The sequence below is a fragment of the Candoia aspera genome, chromosome 3 (genome assembly GCF_035149785.1).
Source record: "Candoia aspera isolate rCanAsp1 chromosome 3, rCanAsp1.hap2, whole genome shotgun sequence".
Taxonomy (NCBI): Eukaryota; Metazoa; Chordata; class Lepidosauria; order Squamata; family Boidae; genus Candoia; species Candoia aspera.
In genome coordinates this window covers 84,692,934-84,716,143 of record NC_086155.1, presented here as the reverse complement: position 1 = coordinate 84,716,143, position 23,210 = coordinate 84,692,934, and the positions used below count along the sequence as shown (strand labels likewise).

The 23,210-nt window shown below is 41.6% G+C and overlaps 1 protein-coding gene across 2 annotated transcripts in view; it reads right to left on the bottom strand.

Annotated features, from left to right (window-relative positions):
* Positions 1-1,289: 1,289 nt before the first annotated feature.
* The window catches only part of PLPPR5 (phospholipid phosphatase related 5), a 72,698-nt gene continuing 50,777 nt past the window's right edge, over positions 1,290-23,210 (bottom strand). Inside the window, exons 4-7 of one of the 2 annotated variants that reach the window (XM_063300154.1) lie at positions 11,571-11,747; positions 10,622-10,750; positions 10,534-10,539; positions 1,290-1,803 (exon numbers count right to left, since the gene is read on the bottom strand). In XM_063300154.1, the coding sequence (XP_063156224.1) occupies positions 1,771-1,803; positions 10,534-10,539; positions 10,622-10,750; positions 11,571-11,747 (345 nt within the window). In that variant the 3' untranslated portion in view covers positions 1,290-1,770. The remainder of the gene's footprint in view (positions 1,804-10,533; positions 10,540-10,621; positions 10,751-11,570; positions 11,748-23,210) is intronic. The other variant, XM_063300153.1, reaches the window with a different exon arrangement.

Genomic DNA, 23,210 nt, shown 5'->3' with positions numbered 1-23,210 from the left:
ATTTCCTGAGATATAGAATAATTGGAAGGATGGTAGTACTTTGGTTCAACTTTATATTATTTCGAAGACCACTTTTCAAGAGATTTTTAAAAGACCTCTCACCACATACAGAACCCAAATTAAAGCAGTTTTAAAACACTGAATCTCCTGGTTGTCAAGCTGTAAAACAGCCCAGCTTCATTTTTCCTATTGTTTGAAACATCATGTGGAAATAACCTTATTTGGGAGGCTATATCTCATTTTCAAGAGAGGCATAAGCAATTTTTGGCCATTCATATCATTCTAGGCATTGGAGCTAGATTAGGCTAGATAATATTCCATGTATTAGTAGAAGAGGGAACTGGTATTACTGAACACCTGCTTGTAGTTATTGCACTAAAAGTGATAACTGCACCATTACCAGGTTTAAGGTGGTTCACAGCAAGGGAGCTTTTTTTTCAGGGGTGGGGAGGAAGTGGAAGAAATGAAATGGAAGCAGACACATCAAAAGACGGTGTTCAAATTCCGAGAATGTATACTACTATAACGTGAACGGATCCTCAAAAAACACATGCTGATTTTATATTATTTGAGGCCAATGGGACGATATCACTGTACATGATCTGTGACTTATTCCTGTCCCTAAATTTAAGGTAGCTGCTGTAGAGACTATATAGATATCCTGGGTGATGCAAACACAGCAATGCTGCACAACTCTAATTCATCTGCTGGTCAAAGGGGAACCCTTTGTGACAATATAGGAAGGTTTGCCATTCTTTTCACCCACCCCCCTTCTCTTTGCTCCGTGAATATTTATTTCCCCAAGTTTAAAAAACAATGGTGGTGATTCAGCACTAAGCAGGAGCAGGGGGAGATGTCAACAGCCGAAATAAAAACATATAAAGTCCTCTGCCCCCACTGGGAAACAAAGAATATTCTATTTATTGCTCCCAATATGTAAAGGACAGAATCGAAGGCTTTGAAATTACTTTTATAAATGTGTTTTCTAAGTCCCTGTAACTTTTAGGTACTATCAATGAATAGCAATAATTTTATGAATGAATAGGTATATGAATATGCTGGCGATAAGTTTGGAGCTATAACCCTTCAGTTAGTGATCGATAATAAAATAATCTATCCCAATGTCTACATGTTCTCATTCTAATCCTAACAACAGGGTACATTGAAGACATTGAAGAACTACAAAATCAACTATTCAACCACATGAAGTCAGGAAAAATATCGAAATAAATAATTTGTTTTAAAATAACAATAGAGTACTTATTACAGTATAAATGGCATTTTTTTTCTTCAAAAACAGAAGCACCAGTCTTAAGAAATGTGGTATGAGAAATATATAGTATGAAGTGCCAGTGGCATTTGAATTTTGGATGATTCTTTTAGAAAAGTGTACACTGAAATCTGCTTCAATGGGAGTAAGTGTCATGCTGAATTTTAAAAACCAGATTTCCTTGGAATACTGTTTAATACATGACCAAGTTGGGAAATAAATATGCCAAAAACAGGGGAAATGGTATGTTTATGTGACATGCTTAAGTTCACTCTTCCCCCACCCACAGTCCCTAAATGGTACAATGCTTTTGATTGGAGTTGGAAAATATTCTTAACTCAGGCATATTCTTCATAGGTTGCTGTAAATTTTAATGCTGCTAGATCAGATTCTAAAACCAAATAAGTTTTTTTTTTAAATATTGAAATAGTTTCAGTCATTACGAGTGAACTGTGAAAAGGGACGACGTCCAATGTAGTGAGTAGACATCCATTTCTCCATCATGTGACTTCTGCAAAGGCTGTGATGTGGTTCTACAAAGATGAAAAGAAGAAAGCATGGGAGTCATTCACTATAAAAATGAGATGTGCATTTTTTTTTCACCTTCACCTACCACAGTAGATCCCACATTTTAGACTTTAGTAGCACTTTGGAGATTGAACCACACACGTTTCAAGACAATCTAAAATGCTTTACAAAATACTCCACGTATGTTAAGGCAGAATTGTAACCCAGTGTATGACTGCTTTTGCATAGTACCCAATTCAGTCACCACTCTTCATGTTGATTGAGTTCTTAATGCACTTAAACTGAAGCCTAATTCTATAATCGTTTTATAATAAGTAACTACAATATAAATTCTGAGAACAAGCATGATAAAATCTGATAAATCATACTGTGTTTCATTAATACTACTTTAATTCTGCATTTCTTCCTTAATTTTTTCTCTTTTAATACAAAGCTTCATAACTCTTGAAAATGGTATAACATGAAACAAGAGAAATGTAAATGAAAATTATATTTACTATTCAGCAGAATGCAAAGAAGTCCTCTTTCATTAATTAAAATGTCTTCTTTATTTAAGCTACTCTCCTCTTCAACAGGATGCTTCTATATTTCTCTTGTGTAAAGACATTCATAGGAAAATACATGCATGTATACAAAACATCATCTTGCATCTGATTGTAATTGTCACCTGAGCTGAGGCCCATAATCCCTGATTTGCAGTGTGTGTGTGTGTGTACACTTCACATCTTGTTCTCAATGACAACTGTAACGGTACTGTAACATTAAAATAATCATGTTGTTTTGTTAACTAGAAAGGCTAAAGTAATAATGAAATTGACCTTAATTCTATTAAAATGAACAGGATGTCCCAATAATTACAACTGGACTTCAATGATTATTTTTCTTTGATTGGGACAAGATGCTCTATGACATCGGTTTCCCTAAGACAGAAATGGAAAGTAAGGGTCTGGACTTCAGTGGGGTTACCCTTTGCTGTTTCTTGGCCCTAAAAGTTATTTCATCTCAATGTTATTTAATTTTATTTATTACATTTACAAGGCTGCCCAACTCCATAACAGCTCTGTTTTGCCTGTATTTGTTATTGGAAAAAAAGAAGAGCTTGCTCTTTAAAAATACAGGAAGGTAATAGAGCCAAGCCATACTATGTAAGCCAAGTCATACTATGTAAGCCAAGCATAAGCTTACATAGTATGGGACATGTAGGCAGGTAACTTTCATAACTGCTTAAAGTACTGAATTCTAAGTGAACAGGGGATTTGATTTATGAAAACACAATGCACTGAAATTAATAGCTATTTCCATGAATTTTCTTATGAATGTACATCAGTCTACTGATCTGGATTGGAATTCTATCAAAGAGCAACAGGTTAAAGTTTCTTGCTAGGGATTCCAATCTAGACCAAATCCCCTGTTCACTTAGAATTCAGTACTTTAAGCAGTTATGAAATATGCTTTTTCTTTTCACCAAAATATACAGGGAGCCCCACTGGAGATTGGTTAATCAGGACTTTACCTCTGGCTTCCATAGGGCCTTGATCTAGATTGGAAATTAATGGAAATACCTATGGAAGCCGGAGAATACCTATGGAAGTCCTGATTAACCAACCTCCAGCAGGGATCCTAATTCATTTTGGGTCCCTGTATATTTTGGTGTGAGGAAAAAAAAATCTGCTAGCTGTCTCTGAAGTTGTGGTAAGCCATCTAGGGCTCTTCAAAAGTTTTGGGTGCTATTCCATAGCAGCAAAGCCATTAAAACATTTGTGGGGCACCGGGTTTTATAGTCTTGCTCTAAAGAAACATTTTATTCGATCGTTTGAGGCTGAACAGCAGCAGGAAAAAGCCACTTTAAATCTCATAGAATCATACGGAATCGGGGAGGGGGGGCTTGTAAATCATTTAGTCCAGCCTTGTCCAGACTCTGCTTGAAGACCTTCAGTGAATGATACCCACTCATCTCAAATAACTGGTCCTCTAACTTCACAACTTCTCTAGTTACGTATAAAATCGATCCACTGCTATAAGTTAGCCTCCATTAAATCACATCTTGCCCTTTAGAACTGCAGAGAATTTATCTTTTCCCTCTTCCATGTGATATGGCTTAGGTATCTGAAGAGTGCTTCAAATAATCATTTCCATCGTTATTCCTGGGAAACACTGATTATTGCTGTTTATTTATGAAAGGTAAAAATGCCAATTAAAATGGTAGCTTTTGAAATATAAGTTTCATTCCACTTGGCAGGGGGAAATAAAAAAATTCAAGATGGTACCTGCAACCTCATGATTTTTACATATGCTGCACATGTAAAGAAGAGTGGGGCTTCAATTCTGGGTATCTGGATTTTTGGGGGATGGGCACCTCTTACCTCCAGCCATATGCCTTCAATCACTCTTCCATGCTCTCTGTCTACAAAGAACTGTTTTGTGGAGATCCATTTTAGGAAATGTGAGGACAACTACCGATCTAGGATTAAAATCCCCCCAAATGCTAATGTTCTTGTCCTTAGGATTCCATTCATATCTAATAGTCTTAATTGTTTAGTCCTAATATTCCTTAAGGACCATGCCTAAATGTTCCTTAACATGTAATACAATAGAAAGCAGCGTAATGAGATGTAGATTTCTACTGTTTTAACTGGAGTTGGTAGTGACCATAATGCTACCTGAACAATAAATAAGGCAGTATAAACCTTTTTGCGATCATACGCTTGAGTTATTAATATATAAGCCAACAAGTACTGCAACAGACAGGACCCTAATATAATGAAGTCACTGGAGTGGGCAGATAGGATTTTCAGCCTGAGTTTTTCACTTTCAGAAGTTCAGAGATTTGGAGACCCCCTTATTTTTAAAGGCATCTATTACATCTGCGGCCAGCTTGTCCCATTTTTTTTTTTAATGGGTGAAAAATTGCATCTGTTACTCTTCTTCTTGACAGTAACTCTGTGGTACATTTTTGTGGAGCAGCCACTGGATTATGTCTTCTGAAGAATATAGGGCTCCACTCTTGCATCAATGCACATCTTTAAGAAATGGGGGAAGAAGTGCTATGCAAAGCACCCAAAGGGACATTGCAGCAAATATGTTAATAGAAGCAAAGTACTCTACCTCCTTAAATCTCCAAAAGGCTCAGTGCAGCTCCTTCAAGAGCTTTCCCAGGACATTGACATATACATGGGTGCGCAGAGCTGCTTTCCTTCACAGAAAGTCCTGGGTGCCGACAACCTGGGAAAGCCCATGAAGCAGCTGTTCTGAGCCTTCTGGAGAATGGAACTGCCTTCACGTTGAACAAAAATGCTTTTTTGTACCAATGTGTTTTATGAAGCATCCTTTCAAATGCTTTGCACAGACCTATTGGGGAGATTCAAGGAATCCATTTTTAAGTCAGCTATTCCTCATTCAACAACTGTGACAGGTGGAACTCCAGATGTGCTACAAAGCCAATGACAAAAGTGGGCAGGAATTAGGGAAATGTAAAAATACCTATATCTAGGGTACAAGGTACAGCTTGTTGGGAGTCCTCTGAGTACAAAACCTTTAGCAATGCCTTAAGATCTAGCACCTGGTCAGAGCAGACACACTGAAACCCATGCAAGGAAACAGGATATATTATCCAATTCCACAGTGAATGTTTGTTGGCACAAACATTCAGCATTAATTTGCATCAATGTTGTGCTTGATTTTGTGAAGAGCAATGCACAAGTTTGTATTTTTGCAACATCAGAGGTGGTTACTAGTAAGAGCAACAGAAAAAAGCATGCACAGCATAAAAAGCATGGTAATAGTTATTTCTAACCAATACATCACTGGAGGTCATCCAGTGATCTACTGGTATTAAGAGCAAACCAGAAGAGGTCAAACCATGAAACACCACCATTAAAACAACAGAATTTATTAAGACTGAACCTTAAGTGCAGGTTTCTGTTAAAAAAAAAAAGAGGGACTATACTTAGCAATATGCAAGGTAATGATGATTCTTGCTATTTTAAATAGCATTTCACTCATGTAAAGTACATTTTGACAACATTAGTAATTTATAATATAAATCTTCAGTAATGTATAGCTTACTAATAATTTTGAATATGGGCAGCAACAGAAAATACAGAATACACGATAAAATTACGTTGTATTCCTGATCACATTTCAGTCTATGCACTTCATTAAAATGCAGTATTAAACTGCAGTTTTGACCCTACATATCTTCTCAGTTTTTAAAATATTTTTCTCCCTACTACACAGAAGATAAATAGCAGCATAGAATACAAATGCAGATTCACAAACTTCTGTTTCTCAGAAAGACCTCTGCCTGCACTGAAGGTTAAAGTATGTCCCTTGCAAGGCAACACTTAAACACACCAGTGCGCTTGTTTGCACACATAACTTTACTGCCTTATATGAAGATGTTCAAACTGGTCCATTCCTGTTATCCAGGAGAAAAGCCTAAAGAGCTGTGCTTTAAAAGAGTGTTCTTGCAAAGGTTCATCTTGACCACGATTAGCACCTTGGTTCTGCAATATGTACAATAATTGCATCACTTGAATCATGTGACAAAAACATTTTTCCTTCATCTTACCAGCAGATAACATAAAAGGAGGGTTCTTTTTTTAGTTTTAACTGAAATAAAAAGAGTACATAGACTACTTTCTGAGGGTCAGTATTGAAGAAGGACAGAAGTATTTGACAAGAGTAGCAGTTCAAGAGCCATGTATAAGCAACACAGTGATCTTGTACTTTGTGAAACATTTACATTTTTTCTGTTTGCAGGAAAATAACAATAGAACCTGAATTTCACCTTTAAAAAATGCGGATAGAATATTTTTTTACTTATTCATATGCACAAAGATCCAAATGTATCTGAGAATTACATCATCAGTATAACACTTTTTAATTTTACAAATAATAGACTTGGTATGACCAAGATGGCACCAGGGGCTTCAAGATCCCTGTGGAGTTTTCCTTTAGTCATGCTGCCAGCCCCACCTGAACCCTTCCATAGGTAAAGGTAAAGGTTTCCCTTGATGTAAAGTCCAGTCGTGTCCGACTCTAGGGGGCGGTGCTCATCTCCGTTTCTAAGCCTTAGAGCCGGCGTTGTCCGTAGACACTTGATCATCATCATCATCATCATCCCAAATCCATCCACTTCAGTGAAAGCTTTTTCGCTGAAGGTTATAGACTGCAATCTGTCATGCTGGTCCAGATAAATGTTTTTCAACTTCCTACTCTTGGGCTGCATGTCGCAAAACAAATGTAACATTTATTTCCAAGAATTTCTCTGGATCAGGAAAAATCCCGAACCATATGTATGTCTTTGAGCCAATCTACAGCTGAGAACCAGTTTGGTGTGGCAGTTAAAGCACCAGAATAGAAACCAGGAGACCGTGAGTCCTAGTCCCGCCTTAGGCACAGTCACCCAGCTCGCTTTGTGACTGGTCCTTGAAATTCCAGCCACTGCAGCACCTCCATGGTCATGTGATCAAGATCCACAAGCTTGGCAACTGGCCTGGAATTCTGACCATCAGAGTGTTCCATGGTCTCGTGATCACAGTTTGCAACCTTTCCTGCCTACTTCCCCACTGAAGTCAGAAGTCGTGATCATATGAAGTCCTCACTTAACAACTGCACAATCCTTGCTACATGACAGTAACCGAGGACTGTTGGAACTGCTGTCACTAAGCGGTGCATTCACATGACTTCATGTGTTATGACCTCATTGCTTAGGGACAGAAAGTCTAGTCCCAATTACCTTTGTTAAGCAAGGACTACCTGGAATAGCATAAGGATGCATAGCATGTAAAGAAAACTAAGCTATATTAGAAAATGCAAAAACATAATGAAATAAGAACACAATCTCAGCTAAATGATGTTCTTCAGACTTGGCTTGAGATCTCAAATCATATATTTTCCAGTTCTTTGAGAAACAGGAGCACAGTTCATGCATGTTTTATAATAAATAAATCCATCCCACTCGGTTTCCTTGGCAGTGGGCTTTATCCCTAATACAAAAGTCAGGATTGTAGCCAAACATATGCAGGGGTCTGCAACAGCATAAATGGCTATTTAGGCAATCCACTATATTGTAGTTTCAGAGAGATGTAACAATTTCTTCAAGGCATAGTTGTTGCCTTTTTTTTTTAATAAATGCTGTAGAGGGTATAGAAAATGGCCTTGAAGGACAGTGGGAAGATCTGTTACCAAGGCAACGATCAGACAAGTGTGGCTTAAGTCCATTCCAAGAAACTAATTTGAGAAAATACCTCAGACAGGCCCCTCCCTAATTTACACAAAGATCAAGTGAGGGAGGAGGGAAACACATTCAGACTTGCAAGGTCCTGCTACTATAGCTGTCCTAATAAAAGTAGTTTTAGACCTGTATGGCATTGGTTTCTTAGTGTGGTCCACCCTATAGGGCTGATGGTTTTAATTTTATGTTAACCACTAAAAGTTTTCTCTAAACAACAGGTGACTAAATAAATAAAATAAACAGGGTGATCTATGAATGGAAGGGCTCCTTCCATTCCTAGAGGCCAATGGGATCTAGCAGAGGCTTGTCACTGAAAGAAATGTCAAAGAGGGGGGCATAACCTTTATGGATCCTCTTGGGTTGCCTCTCCTGCTGCTCTATAATGACTACACTAGGACCAAACAAACAGAAGAAGAAAGATTCATTTTCTTTAGGCTGAAGAGTGTAGCTTGGTATTTATCCCTTCCATACTAAAATTTATGTTTTGCTCATATTGCCAGCTAGGCAAAGTTACAGCCTTTGCATAAACTGTATTACCCAGGGCGAGGAATGAATTTGTAAACATTAAAAATAGAATGTAGATGAACTCTTCTGCTGTCCCCATGCTCCCCCACCATTTAACAGTTTTCTCCCTGCTCAGCTTTGACCCTGAGAGTCAGTGCAGTGCAGTGGTTGAGATAAAATTAAAATTAGGACTGAGAAAACCCAGATTTGAATCCACTCTCAGCAACAGAACCTCACTGCTGACTTTGAACCAGATCCTATATCTCAGGCTAGCCTATATTAAGGATTGTTGTCGGGGAATTTGGAAGAGCAAGTGTGATATGTACCACTCTTGAGATACTAGAAGAAAGATGGGATAGGAATCTAACAAATAACAATAACAACAACAACAACAACAACAACAATAATACCTGGAGACAGCAGAAGAGGAGAGAAAGAACTTGAGAAAATCACAAAATATAAAGACCTGCAAACAGAAGTAGAATGACGGTGGCAAAAGAAAGTGAAGATAGCACCAATAGCAATATGTGCCTTGGGTACAATTCCAAAACATCTGGAGCACCACTTGAGCACCATCAGCACTGATAAATTCACCATCAGTCAGTTGCAAAGGGCAGCTTTACTTGGAACAGCTTACATCCTGCAATACTATCTTTAATATTATTAAACAACAACATCTGCCTATCCCAGGTCCTTTGGAAGGACTTGATAGGTGGACAAAAATGCCAAATCCGTTCTAAACACCTGGCTGATTACGCAACCAACCATAATAATAACAACAGAACTGAATTGGATTCTAGATAAAGTGCCTGATGTAATGATGCCTAAGTAGGGAAGGCAGGCAGGCACGTTTAGCTGCCCCACCAATGTTAATTTGGGGCAAATGAAAGCCTTTATTTTGACATCTCACAGGAAGCTAACAGAATGGATTACACAGAAGTTACACATCCATCAACCAGATGCTTGCTTGAACAAGTGAGATGGTGACCCCCTTACGACAAAGTATCAGAGAGGCTTACTCTGGGCTTCAAAAACCATGATGAAGAATTCCAAAAGGAAATAGGTTGATTTTGAGATGGAACTGAACAGAATACATAAAGACTTTTACAACAGTTCCTACTCTGCTGTAACTACCACGGTTTTCAGTTAAACCAAATTGAGGGGGTTATCCTAAGAAAAAAACCCTAAGGAACAAAATCCCTCTTTCTGTGACACCACTTCATAAAACTAACAACCCAGCCCTATAACTTTTACACATGAGCACCCTCATGCTTGCATGCAGGATGTCCACAACCACGGTACACCGAGCACTTGAGCCTGTCATACTGTCAGGGATATTTTGGGGTAAAAACCAAAGTGCATATCAGCATTCAAAGCAATCACTGATTTTATGCAAACAGTCTCCTGCAAATACTGCTCAAACAGAAGCCTTCTAGTAAAAGGTATGGCTAGGATACCTTTAGGGCACACCTCAATATGTTAAGTGTAATTTTAAGGGTAAAGGGAATTTTAAAGGGAAACAAGTTAAAGAGAGAGTCCATATCTCTAGTCTCTGGTAACATCACATCTATTTATTTATCAGTCATTTCCATATAAGTCCCATGTCATTCAAACAATTAAACGCATGGCCATATAAAATGTGCATTTATTTTTACATGCAGTTTTTTCCTGTGTACGTGTACAGCCACAAAACCATCACTGGGCAACCAATGTATTCCTTGAACTGAGAAGTTCCAACAGAATAAGGATTTTTAATTAACTTAAAAATGGAAGAGAATGTTTCTGTCCCCTCTTCATGGTGTTGTGAGAGGAAGAAGGGAAGTGCATAAGCCAAGGCTTATTACTGCTTGTGATAAACTGTGATTTAACACCACGTGTAAAATTAGCCTCTTTTCTTTCAACACTGTACTGCATTTTCTTCATGGCCTCCTATGTATAATTCCTGAGAAGATACAGAAGTGTTCCTAGTCTTCAGTCGACCATTATTTATGACCTGGACCTGAAGATTCACTTCTAATACTAAAATTGAGCAAGGCAGCCATTCTACCTCAAATTCACCACAGAACTTATTAATTCACAACAGACATTACCTTTACTAAAGAGGTTTCTACACGAGGGATGCTGATCATAGGCATTTGTGCCAGATTCTCCATGTGTGAATGTTCATTTCCTGGTTGTCTACCTCTAAAATTATTGACCACACATACCACCTAGAAAGAGAAGGAAGTTGTTAGATACTATGAATTAGTAATTCATGATTATGACATCTGGGTCTTGAATGTAATTTGATAGAAATACCATTAAAATTAAACTGTATGATTTCCAAAATATTTCCACACCCAAAAAAGTTGTAATTTAATACACTGCGACTTATAAACCCAGCGCAGTTGAAGCGGAGGTTGCCATGTTATTCCTGGTACTTAAAACAATGTTTTTAAATATGTTGGTGATACTTCCAAACTAATATAGTTGCAGGGGGTGCAGCTTGATAGAATATGACCTTAAAATGTGATCACCTTCTTTAAATTAAAATGGAATCATGTCAGCGTAAGAGTTGATGCTGATGAGGCTGGAATCTTGGATTCTCATGCCTGAGAAAGTCATTTTGTACACAAGGGACAAATAACCTTGGAAAGAAGCAGCTCAGTGACTGCAGACTCAAAAATGCAGGAGAAAGAAGCCCATGATCCATGTCCAGATGGAATGTGGAGACTCAAAATGATAATGACTGTAATAAAATAAGCTCTGGTCTTAAAAAAATTATTGTCTGAATAGAATAGTCTAACAGTAAAAACCTCATAGATGGAATAACACAATACCATGTGATTACTTCAGTTGGGTAGGGTAATAAACAGTTGTGTTTACTGAAATGCACACAGCATATGATTTTATATATTTATTTAATCAGGTAGAGTTATAAATGCTCGTCATTCAGGCAAATGGTCTGTATCCTGATGGATAAATGAAGTGATGGATCCTTCCAAACAGACAGACATAGAACAGGTAGAATAATATGTAGCTCATACATACCAAAAACACAGCTATTGAAATACCGACTAGAAATCCTGCTATCACATCTGACCAATGATTTCGGTATTCTGCTACTCTGTTGATACCGGTAAGAAATGCTGTACAAATTAAGCTCAAGCAGAGAACTGGTTTTGCCAGCCTGGTTCCTCTGGCCTTTATTGTGTGGGTGATGTACATCTAGGAATAAAAAAGGAAGGGAGGGAGGGAGGAAGGGAGGGAGGGAGGAAAATGTAACACAACATCCATCAGTTTCCATTCATTTATTAAGGCATCTGAATCCCTCTCCCACTTTTGAAGAGTAATGACTTTAAAAATCACATAAAGTAACATTTCTGCCATGATCCAAATAAGTTATTGATTTATTTACTGGATTTATATCTTGCTTTTGGACTGAAATCATTTGCAATTGACACCCTGAAAATTACACAAAGTGGGAAGAAAACAAAATCAGCCCAGGAATCAATGCTAGGTTATCTTTATTTTCTTCTCTCATTCCTCCCCGCTGCCCCCGGTCAAGACTGGTGATAGATAGTCCTGTAGAAGAGGATACAATCAATGATGGGCCAGAATCAGATATGGCTTTCACACTCCTCATTTGTGTTTCTCAGACTCCTCCCCCTTCCCACAGTGCACTTGGTGGCACAGTTCTCAGTGAATAGAGGTTCAGATTTATTGCTATCTGGACTTATTTATGTACATAGCCAAATTAGTACCACGCACACACTTTTTAAAGTTTTGACCACATAAACTAACAAGGAATTCTGAAGATGACAGGAAAAACTAATACTGCTTTTATATCTAATATACTGAAGCATGTTTAGCAATATTGGACAGCAAAGGCAACTCTTTTACTTGCATTTTCATGAACACTCAGTGCAATTAACATTAAGCAACCACATTGTGTGCAGAGAAGTGCAGCTGAAATTGTTCAGTTAATTAAAAAATATTTATGCTGGCTAAATATCTTGCAAGACATAGTCTAGCTAGCAATCTTGTTACAGTTTATGGCTGCCATCCAACACTGCTGCACTTTAAAGTGAAATAAATGGATTGAGTGCTCAGAATTCTATTAAACCCGAACTTACTATTTTCTTCATTGTTGGGCAAAATGTGTTCACTGTATGCAAGAATTAAAAAGAAACAGCAAAGAACTACAAGGTGTATGTTTGATGGTTCTGCTGCTTCCAGTGACCAGATGAAACATGTGTACAAAACTTGTCTTTCTTGCCATTGATTTTTTTCTTACACCCACAGATACCTGATTCATTCTAATAAAAATCCAGCAAAAGACACCATCATTCCAGTTTTATATGTGGTGAACTGAAAACAAGCTATAGATGCACTTAGATGTCTTTGGTGTCTTAACAATGACAACAATATTTATATCACACTTAAAAAACTAAACACAGAACAGAAGTAAAGGAATATCAGTTAAATCAGAATATACACAAAGTAGACGTATTAAAACCTAGGCAGGGAATAACAGAATACCAAATAGGTAACCACCTTATAATAAAAAGAATAAACTTGATGTATAAAACCTACTAACAGCATATATCTGATTAAATCGGGTAAAATTAAGCAATACACAAGCCACAAGTCCCTAGCATTGAAGGTAAACTAACAGAGAACCCTGGCAAAGAAATGTTTAGCTTTTGTGGTGTTTGAAAAGACCCTGAATTCCTGAAAAAACTTATTTGCCCAGAGATGGCAGACAAAACATGTGATCATACACTGCATGTTCACCAACTTTTAAGTTTTTCAAAAAAACCCAATCTTTTTTTTTAAATGATCTGACACCTATTGAAGTATGTTTTACTAAGGGTGTGCAAGATTTGGGCCATTTCTGTGCTTATCATTTAAGTTGCTCCTGATCTGTGCTAATGCTGGCTTAACTCTAAGCTGGTTTAAGAAAGACCTGTTCAGACTGAGACCCTTTGACAACAGCTTACAAGGTATTCAGTCCAGACCACTGGCTACCACATCTTCCCATTTAACAAATCTCCTGCTTCTATGTGCTTCCACCTTTCTGTATAGAAAAGCAATGGCCAAAAGTTTTCCTTCCGGGACATACTGTATATACACACATATGTCCTTCCTGGACCCATATACACACATATGTCCTTCCTGGACATATACTGTATACACACACAAGCACACACACAAAGTTAAATTATAGCTACAAGGCCAAAGCCTCAAAGGTAGAAGGCTTTTTCCCTCCAGATCCCAAACAGCTACAGGGTTATTTGAAAGTAAGGGTGAAAGTTTTCTATCTCAAGCCACTGAAAAACTGGTGAAATGGTGGAACCGCAGTATTAGAAAAAATAGCGCATACTGAAGAGGAGGAAGCTTGGAAAGAAGAGCAGTAATTAAAAAACAAAAGAAGTTCCTGCTAAGTTTCAAACCAGCCACATTGGGGTTATAAAGCAAAAGATCTGTTGATTGTGCTGTTCTTCCAGTCAGGATAAAAGGGAGCTCTAAGAGTGGCTCGGCTGAAGAGGTGGCTCTTCTGTTCCAAAGTAGCCGATGCCCTGCTGAAGTTCAGCTGCAGCAAACTGAAAGTGCTCCACTCCAGATGGAGAGGAGCACTCAAGCCAACCAAGGAAGGGAAAGTGTACTTTTGAACCCAAGCAGGGAAATAGGTGTGCAAGTTGCGATCAAAGTGAGGGGAAGGTTTATTTATTTATTTATTATTCAAACTTCTATCACCACCCATCTCCCCCCAGAAAGGGGGTGTCTGGGTGGTTTATAATTAAATTATCCTTTTAAAAGCATCAACATATAAAATTACAAAGTTAACAACTAAGATACTAAAATAATAAATATAAATATAAAATCCAAGTGGGGGGGATTACATTTGGTAGGGAGGACTCTATGCCACCAGCCACCCCCAGGAAGAGCTACTGCCCTTCCCACCCCAGGTGATCAATATAAGATCAATAGAGGGTGACATCCATTTCTGCCCTCCAGAAATGGATGCCAGCCAGTTTTGCCAAGGGATTAAGAGGTAAATCCAGACCTGCTAAGAATTAGAATTGAATCAAGGTCTTCCAGCTTCATGACTGACCGCACTCCTGAAATTACAGCTACTCACTAATGGGCTAAATAGCAAACCTGACATACTAATAGAGGCACATTAATGTCCATTTCAGACCTGTTTCTTTTTTCCTATTTGGATCCAGTCCTTTCATTAGCTTATTACTGCTTGCCTTGCAGAGCAGTCACAGCCACGCTGGAAACTTATTCAATATATTTATCTTTATTGTAAGGCTGTTTTAAACATGTGAATGAGAAAAGAGGGGGGGGGAAGATAATGGTAATGAATGTTAAAATTCCAGTCCCTTATAGAGCAGGACACCTAATCATTCTGCTTATAACATTTCCACAAGAAAAAGAGAAGAGAGAAAAATTAGGTGTAGCATTTTCTTGTTGGAAAATGCTGAAGCTCATCACCTGCTTGTGAAATAAGGCTTTTTATGAACAGCAAGCTAACAAAAATAATTTTGCCTAAAATTGCCAGAATAAATCAGTGGTTAAAAAAAGACTGCATCCTAAATCACACCCTTCCGTCTTTCTCCCTTCATTTGGGAAGCAACGTGATTTTCACTTCACAGCTCTTTTTTCATCTACTCTGCTCAAATTGCAGCAGACACTCTTCTCTGTGGTAGCCTAAGTTGCCATATTAGGTTAGAATACTGATGAGTCTAGAAGGAATTCAGCTTCTACCTGTTTTCTACTCCCACAAGCATCTTGTGTGAGATACTAATAAACTCCCAAACTACTGTGGAGGTGGATTCCTGTCATGTTCGCCGTTTCAATGTCTTTGATACATCGTAACATTTCGCATGTCATTAGCAGGATGCGTGTTTCATCTTTCTCGGGAGGATGGGAGTACTTATCTTTTGGCTTTGCTCTGGAATGTATTTGCATTATCTACTGCGCTCAAGGTTACTTTCCCAGGCTAGCAACTCTGACGATTGCTTGCACCTGTGCCGGGCGGGGCTGTTACGAGGGAGGCGGGATACGTTTGCACCAAGGGTTTAAGTTTGTATTTCGTGCGCTTTTGCTCATTCTCAGCTTTCTCTGTATTTGCCTTTAGTTCCTTAATAAATCAGATTTCATATAGCAGCCTCTTGTGAGTCTGAGTATTTGGGCTAGGGCAATCATTACATAAAGCTGAGAATCTAAGATCCCAACTCCGCTGGCCCCCGTCCAGGAAAAGACAAGTTGTCTAACCCTGTGAGGGAGAGCGCCAGCGATGACCGAACCCGACATCGTGATGATGGAAGAAGGGGAACCGGACTCGACCGTGAGGCGGCCCGAACGACTGTCCCAGGGGGGGGAGCTGTCAGCCATCCTAGAAGAGGCGAGCTCCGAGTCGGAGGGTGAAGCCGAGGGTCTGAAAACCGCCCCGGAGACTACCGTAAATTCTCCGGGCGAGCTGGTCACCTGGGATGAGACCCAGGGGGATGTCACGGTGGCAGGGGGCCCATCCTGGAGGCAGAGATACCCATTATCCCCCACCGTGGTGCAGGTGCAGCCAACGGAGGGCTCCCCCACCCCGGATCGTATCCGAGTACTGGAGTCAAAAATGGACTCGTTAGAAACTATACTGAAGCAGCTGAGCCTAGATGTGACCTCGCTGAGAGAAACCCGGGAAGGATCAAGCCAGCGGCATTCAACCCCTTCGTCCCATGGGCGGTCCCCGGAGCAACGGCGGCCGACGCGGAGGCGCGAGGGGGACCAGTCGGTCCAGATGGAAATCGCAGCATCGGCGGTGCGGCCGCCCCCGGGCCCCGCGCCGCCGCGAGCCCGGGAGGTACCAACCCCTGCAGCCCCGGTGGCGGGGCGCAGCCCGGCGGGGGGCGGGATGAGAGACTTCCCTGTCAAGTTTGATGGGGACCCAACCAAACTCTCATTTTTCCTGACGAATGCCAAAGCCTACATGGAGGAATGGGGGTCGCTTTTTCAATCAGAAAAGGCAAAGATCATCACCATTGCCACCAAGCTGAAAGGGAGGGCGGCAGACTGGTATGTCCAGATGTGCCAGTCGGAAGCACCTGAACTGGAGAAATTTGATGAGTTCCTCTGGGCATTGAGACAACACTTCGAGGATCCCTTGGCGAAAGAGAGGGCAAAGCGAGCTCTGAAGGAACTTAAGCAGGGGTCAAGATCCGTGGCTGATTATGCACTGGAGTTTAAAGCGCTTGCTGGGAAGGTGGATGACTGGTCCCAAGCCACCATTATCGAGCTATTCAAGGATGGCCTGAATACAGAGGTGCTGCGCTGGTCCTTGGGGAGGGACGACCCATATACGCTTTACGAATGGATCCAACTGGCGGGGAGGGCTGAGCATGCCCATGAGATCTTCGCCCATCGAAAGACCGCCAAATCGGGGCGGGAGGTGAAGCCCAGCCACCCATCGAGCACCGGGGGGAGACCAGGACAACGATCCTGGGATGAGGAGCGAGAGAAGCGGTATGCAAAAGGCCTGTGTCTGAGATGTGGTAAAGAGGGGCATCGAGTGGCGGCGTGCCCGAAGGCAAAGGGAGAGGAACGGCTCGGCAAGCCGCCGACAAAGTCCCCTGCCCTGCCGAGGAAGCAGAAAGCCGCGGTGGCTGAAACCGTGGGAGACGATGCGATGTTCTACGAGGAGGAGGGTGAGCCCGAAATCCTGCAGCCGGCGGGAAACGCCAGCCACCTGCTTTAAAGGGCGCCGCAGGGCAGGTGGTGGAAGAAGGGCGCGAGCCTTCATCGGTGAGTGGCAGTTACCGCATTCTCACGGTGAAGTTGAAGTTGGGCTCCCAATCCAAGACTGTAGAAGTATGGGCCATGATTGATTCGGGGTGTTCCCGGTGTCTAATGCATCCTGATGTGGTAGCGGCTCTGGAGCTACCCACTTTCCCTTTACAGCGACCCATCGCCTTTACACAGCTGGATGGGTCCATGGCAGGGGGCAAACCGGTCACCCATTTCACAGGGCGGGTATCCTTGCAGCTGGGCAGCCATCGGGAAGGTTTGTCTTTTGTCGTGGCTCCAGTAGGGGGTCCCTTGGTGGTGTTGGGGGTGCCTTGGTTGGTTCAGCAAAATCCCCAAATAAACTGGGTTTACCGGACTATCACGTTTAGGGATGGGTTCTACCAAGCGACTGAGGGGAAGGGGGCCCCAGAGGAGATGGTGGGGGTTGCGGCAGCTGCGACTCCGCATGTCCCGGCCCCTCCTCTGGAAGGCTTGCCGGCAGAATACAGGATGTTTGCGGATGTGTTTGGCGAAAAGGAAGCCGACTAATTACCCCCCCATAGAAAGATGGACTGTGCCATTGAACTGGTGCCCAACACCCAATTGCCCAAGCCAAAGATTTATTCCATGACACAAAAGGAACTGACTCTGTTGCGAGACTTTGTGGACAAAAATTTGGCGCGCGGATTCATCGAGCCGGCGAATTCACCGGTGGGGGCGCCGGTTCTCTTTCGCCCAAAAAAGGATGGGACATTGAGACTTTGTACCGATTTCCGCGGATTAAATGCCGTCTCAATTTCCAATAAATATCCCTTGCCATTGATCAAGGACATGTTGTCACATCTGGCTAAGGGAAAGATCTTCTCTAAACTTGATTTAAGAGAAGCCTACTATCGTGTACGAATCAAGGAGGGCGATGAGTGGAAAACTGCCTTCAATTGCCCGTTGGGAGCTTTCCAGTATAAGGTGTTACCTTTTGGTTTGGCTGGGGCCCCTGGGGTATTTATGCAACTGATCAATGAAGTACTGCATGAACATCTGTTTAAAGGGGTATTGGTGTATTTGGATGATGTATTGATTTATACTGAAACCATGGAAGAGCATGTGTCTCTGGTAAAAAAAGTGCTGAGTAAACTCAGATCAGCAGAATTGTATGCCAAACTGTCTAAATGTGCATTTCACCAGACACAAATTGACTATTTGGGGTATAGAATTTCAGATAAAGGCATAGAAATGGACCCTGCCAAGGTGCAGGCTATCATGGACTGGGAAAGCCCCCGCACCCGCAGGCAACTTCAAAGTTTCCTGGGGTTCAGCAACTACTACAGATTATTCATAAGGGGATTTGCTGAAATTGCCTTGCCACTAACAGAACTGCTCCGAACCAAGGGTGTGGGAGATACTCGGAGAGTAAAGAATCCAGGGGCGCTGTTGCGCTGGACGCCTGCTTGTCAAACGGCATTTGAGCGGCTGAAAGCAGCTTTTATCAAAGAGCCCATTTTGCAACATCCTGATCCCTCCAAACCTTTTGTGGTGCAGGTGGATGCCTCCGATTATTCCATTGGGGCATTGTTGATGCAACAAGACGGGACAGGATGCCTCAAGCCATGTGCCTACTTGTCCCGCAAGTTCTCCGAGACTGAGCGACGTTGGCATGTATGGGAAAAGGAGGCATTCGCAGTAAAAGCCGCGTTGGAAGCTTGGCGGCATCTGTTAGAAGGGGCGAATCACCCTTTTGAGGTGTGGACTGACCATAAAAATTTGGAGGCTCTTAGCACCCCTCGAAAACTGAGCCCGAAACAAGTCCGTTGGGCTCAATTTTTTAATCGGTTCAATTTTCATTTGAAGTTTATTCCGGGGAAAAAGAATTTCCTGGCTGATGCGTTGTCAAGGCAACCTCAGGACTCGGGGGCAGCGCCAGAAGTGGTTAGCACCCTGTGGACAGCGCCCCAATTGGGTATGCAGGCTGTGACGCGTAGCCAAACGCGCGCGCAGCAGCCACCCGCTGCGGACGCCGCCCAGCCGAGCGCTTTGTCAATTCCTTCCCAGTTGCAACAAAAGTTTCTAAAAGAACTGAAAACAGATACTTGGTTGCTGGCAAATAAAAACAATGTTACTTTTGACCGAGGCTTCGCTTGGAAATCCGACCGCCTCTACGTCCCTGACAGCCTCAGAAAAGAGGCGTTACTATGTTCACACGATGACAAACTGGCAGGTCACTTCGGGTTTGTAAAAACCTTGCACCTTGTTAGGAGGCAGTTCTGGTGGCCCACATTACGTAAGGATGTCAAAGACTATATTGCCTCCTGCACTGTTTGTGCGATGTCTAAGCGCAAGGTGGGGAAGCCTCAAGGACTGCTGCAGCCGGTGGCTGCCCCTTCTTGCCCCTGGGATGAAATTTCTATGGACTTTATTGTTGAATTACCACCCAGTCAACGCAAAACTGTCATTTGGGTGGTCAAAGACTATTTCTCAAAACAAGCCCACTTCATCCCTTGCGTGTCCATTCCGTCGGCACGTCAATTGGCCCGCCTGTTTCTAGTACACGTGTACAGGCTACACGGATGTCCTTCCCGCTTAATTTCGGACAGGGGCACACAATTTACCTCACAATTTTGGCGGGCGTTCCTCAAATTGTTGGGAACGAAGCAAGCCCTGTCCACGGCTTGGCACCCCCAGACGGATGGGGCCACAGAGGCTTTAAATTCTACTCTGGAGCAATACCTTCGAGCTTTTGTGAATTACCAGCAGGACAATTGGGTAGATCTCCTCCCTTTTGCCGAAGTGGCTTACAACAATGCAGTGCATCAAAGCACCGGCCAAACCCCATTTCGGGTGGCCCAAGGCAAAGACTTTGTACCTATCCCTGATCTACCGCAGCCTTCAGGCGGATCGGCCACTCCGGGTGATCTGGCGTCGCAACTGGCAGACTCCTGGCCAATGATTCAAAAGGCACTAGCTGAGGCACAATTGGATTACAAACAGTATGCTGATCGGAAGCGTGCTCCTCAGCCAGCGTTTCAAGTAGGGGACTCGGTTTACCTTTCCACCAAGTTCATAAAGTCCTCACAACCTTCCAAGAAGCTGGCTCCTAAATTTGTGGGTCCTTTCCCAATTACCGCTCAAATTAACCCTGTGACTTTTAAACTTGACTTGCCTCATAATCTCAAACGCTTACACCCTGTTTTTCATTGCAGTTTGCTCAAACCGACTATTCCTTCTGACCGCTGGCATCGCCAACCTCCACCTCCAACCCCCATCATGATTGACGGTCAGCAACACTTTGAAGTTAAAGAAATTTTGGACTCTAGACGCCTTCGCAATACTTTGCAATACTTAGTTCGTTGGAAACATTTCCCTCATCCAGAGTGGGTCGCTGCACCAGATGTGGCTTCCCCTGTCCTAGTTGCCCGTTTCCACTCTGCTTATCCCACTAAGCCGGGTCCCTAGGGATATTTTTAGGGGGGCGGTATGTCATGTTCGCCGTTTCAATGTCTTTGATACATCGTAACGTTTCGCATGTCATTAGCAGGATGCGTGTTTCATCTTTCTCGGGAGGATGGGAGTACTTATCTTTTGGCTTTGCTCTGGAATGTATTTGCATTATCTACTGCGCTCAAGGTTACTTTCCCAGGCTAGCAACTCTGACGATTGCTAGCACCTGTGCCGGGCGGGGCTGTTACGAGGGAGGAGGGATACGTTTGCACCAAGGGTTTAAGTTTGTATTTGGCGCGCTTTTGCTCATTCTCAGCTTTCTCTGTATTTGCCTTTAGTTCCTTAATAAATCAGATTTCATATAGCAGCCTCTTGTGAGTCTGAGTATTTGGGCTAGGGCAATCATTACAATTCCTCAAAGCCTGTATTTAAGACTACTCCATACTTTAAGGAGCCATCATACCAGCTAAGACTCGCATGGTGTCCTGCAGCAAAGTAAACAAGTATGAAAATAAATGTTTGTTCTTAAACATTCTCTGCATAAAACTGAAACCCTTGGCTGACACATGTTCTCAGTTGCTCAGGAAGTATTGTCTATGTCTTAAAGTCTACCAGGAGCAAATAAGTATGCTGCATAATGTGGGCTTGATACTCAGTGGCCTCTCTAGTAGAAGTAAATCACCAGCCAATACAAAAAAGCAACATGTGAACAGATGAACAGATGAAAATGTCTTTTGCAGTTGCTGACTATCCACAGTTGTATGAGACTCTTTACACTTGCAAAGGCTTATTTTCTCACTATTAAATTCTATTCTAGGGCTTGCTAGAGAGAGGCATAGATGGGACTGCAATCTGCAGAAAACAATCTATAAAGGTCTTTCCATCCTCAGTTATACTACTTTTTAGCTTTACTGCAATTAAACTCACTTTCTATCTCTATATATCTGATAAGCAGTTCATCCAAAGCCAGAAATGGCAAGATAAGCCACTTCACTTCTATGCCCTCTCTAATTTAGCCAACTCTCAAAATTCTAAGTTTGTTTCTTCTCTAATTTATGATTGCATTTGATTTCCATGTTTGTTCCAAGCGCTGTTCATCTGTGTTCTATGTGAGCACAGTTAATACTGTAAAAATGTTCCTTTATCTTTACATTTTATCAAATAGTTGATGATGGTTGCTGTAATCCAAGAAAGATTTTGACAACGTCCAGTACCTCTCACCATTAGTTATGCTAACTGCAGCTGTCAGGACTTCTAGTTTGGCAGCTACTTTTCCCCACTCTGGATTGGATAGACAAAATTTCATTTTCAGGGAAAATATGATTATGGTTGAGCACACCCCCTCAGTTTATAGGTATTTAGATAGAAGAACAGACCATCTTATTTATTATGGCACAGCAAAAAGCAGTTTTTTTCGTATCAAAAAGGTAAGTTTAGGTTAAATATGAGATGCACTGATTCTGCCTAAAATTGCCAGAATAAATCAATGGTTAAATGATGTGCTGAACAAAACATTGGAGCATGGAACTGTCTGAGGGCTTCAGCTGGTCAGCCAGGCTCCATTACAAGACACTCCCTTTCATTCTGCCTTCTTCCACAGTGTGTAATTTTTTTTTCTCCCTAAAATCTGGGCTGAATCAGCAGACTTACTCTCAGAGGTTTTGGTGGTTTTTGTTTTGCTGACAGGTCAAGGAAAAACACTTGGGTTATTTTCCCTTTTAAATATGCCTTTAAACCATGAGGTTCACCAAGTATGCTGGTAACTCCCACACGCACAAATCAATTCCAGCCTATTTCCACAAAAAAGAATCCTTGGTATTTGTGTGCACATTTTGTGTGAATGAAAATTCATACCCATTTTTATACACAAATTTCCCAGAGAAAAATGGTTGAAAGCACTTTTGATGTCAACCCTCTCTTCCAAAAGGAGAAATATTTAAACAGCCCAAAACTAAGTTCTCTATGATCTTCTCATATACATCTGGTTCATAATTTTAGAAAAGATGCTGATCTAGATGGGACTATAATCTGTCCCAGCTCTTACCTTCTTATAAACCTCAACTAAACAACCTATAGAAAATGTCTCTCCTAATCTATGCCTTACAAATATGTCAGAGTATAGCTTCCATCCCAACTCTACATTTGGGATACACAGAGATTAAGTGATATGGGTATTGCCAAACCCTGGTCTTTTAGAAGTAGAACTGTGAAGAATATAGATCTAGGCTACAAAAATAAGGGTGGCTACCAGATGGCAGCAAAGAGATACAGGAAGCTCTAACTCTTAGGCACCATCTGGTAGTTGCCCAGATCCAATAGCCTTACTTTTAATATTGGCAAAGAGAGAGAAGGCAGTTGCTACACCTTCCAATCCATTGATTTACTAATCTTTTGTGAGCTCTTATGTCCCTCAGGATGCAAATTCTTTCACTTTTTGAGAATGTTTGAGAAGGGGGGGGGTCTGTT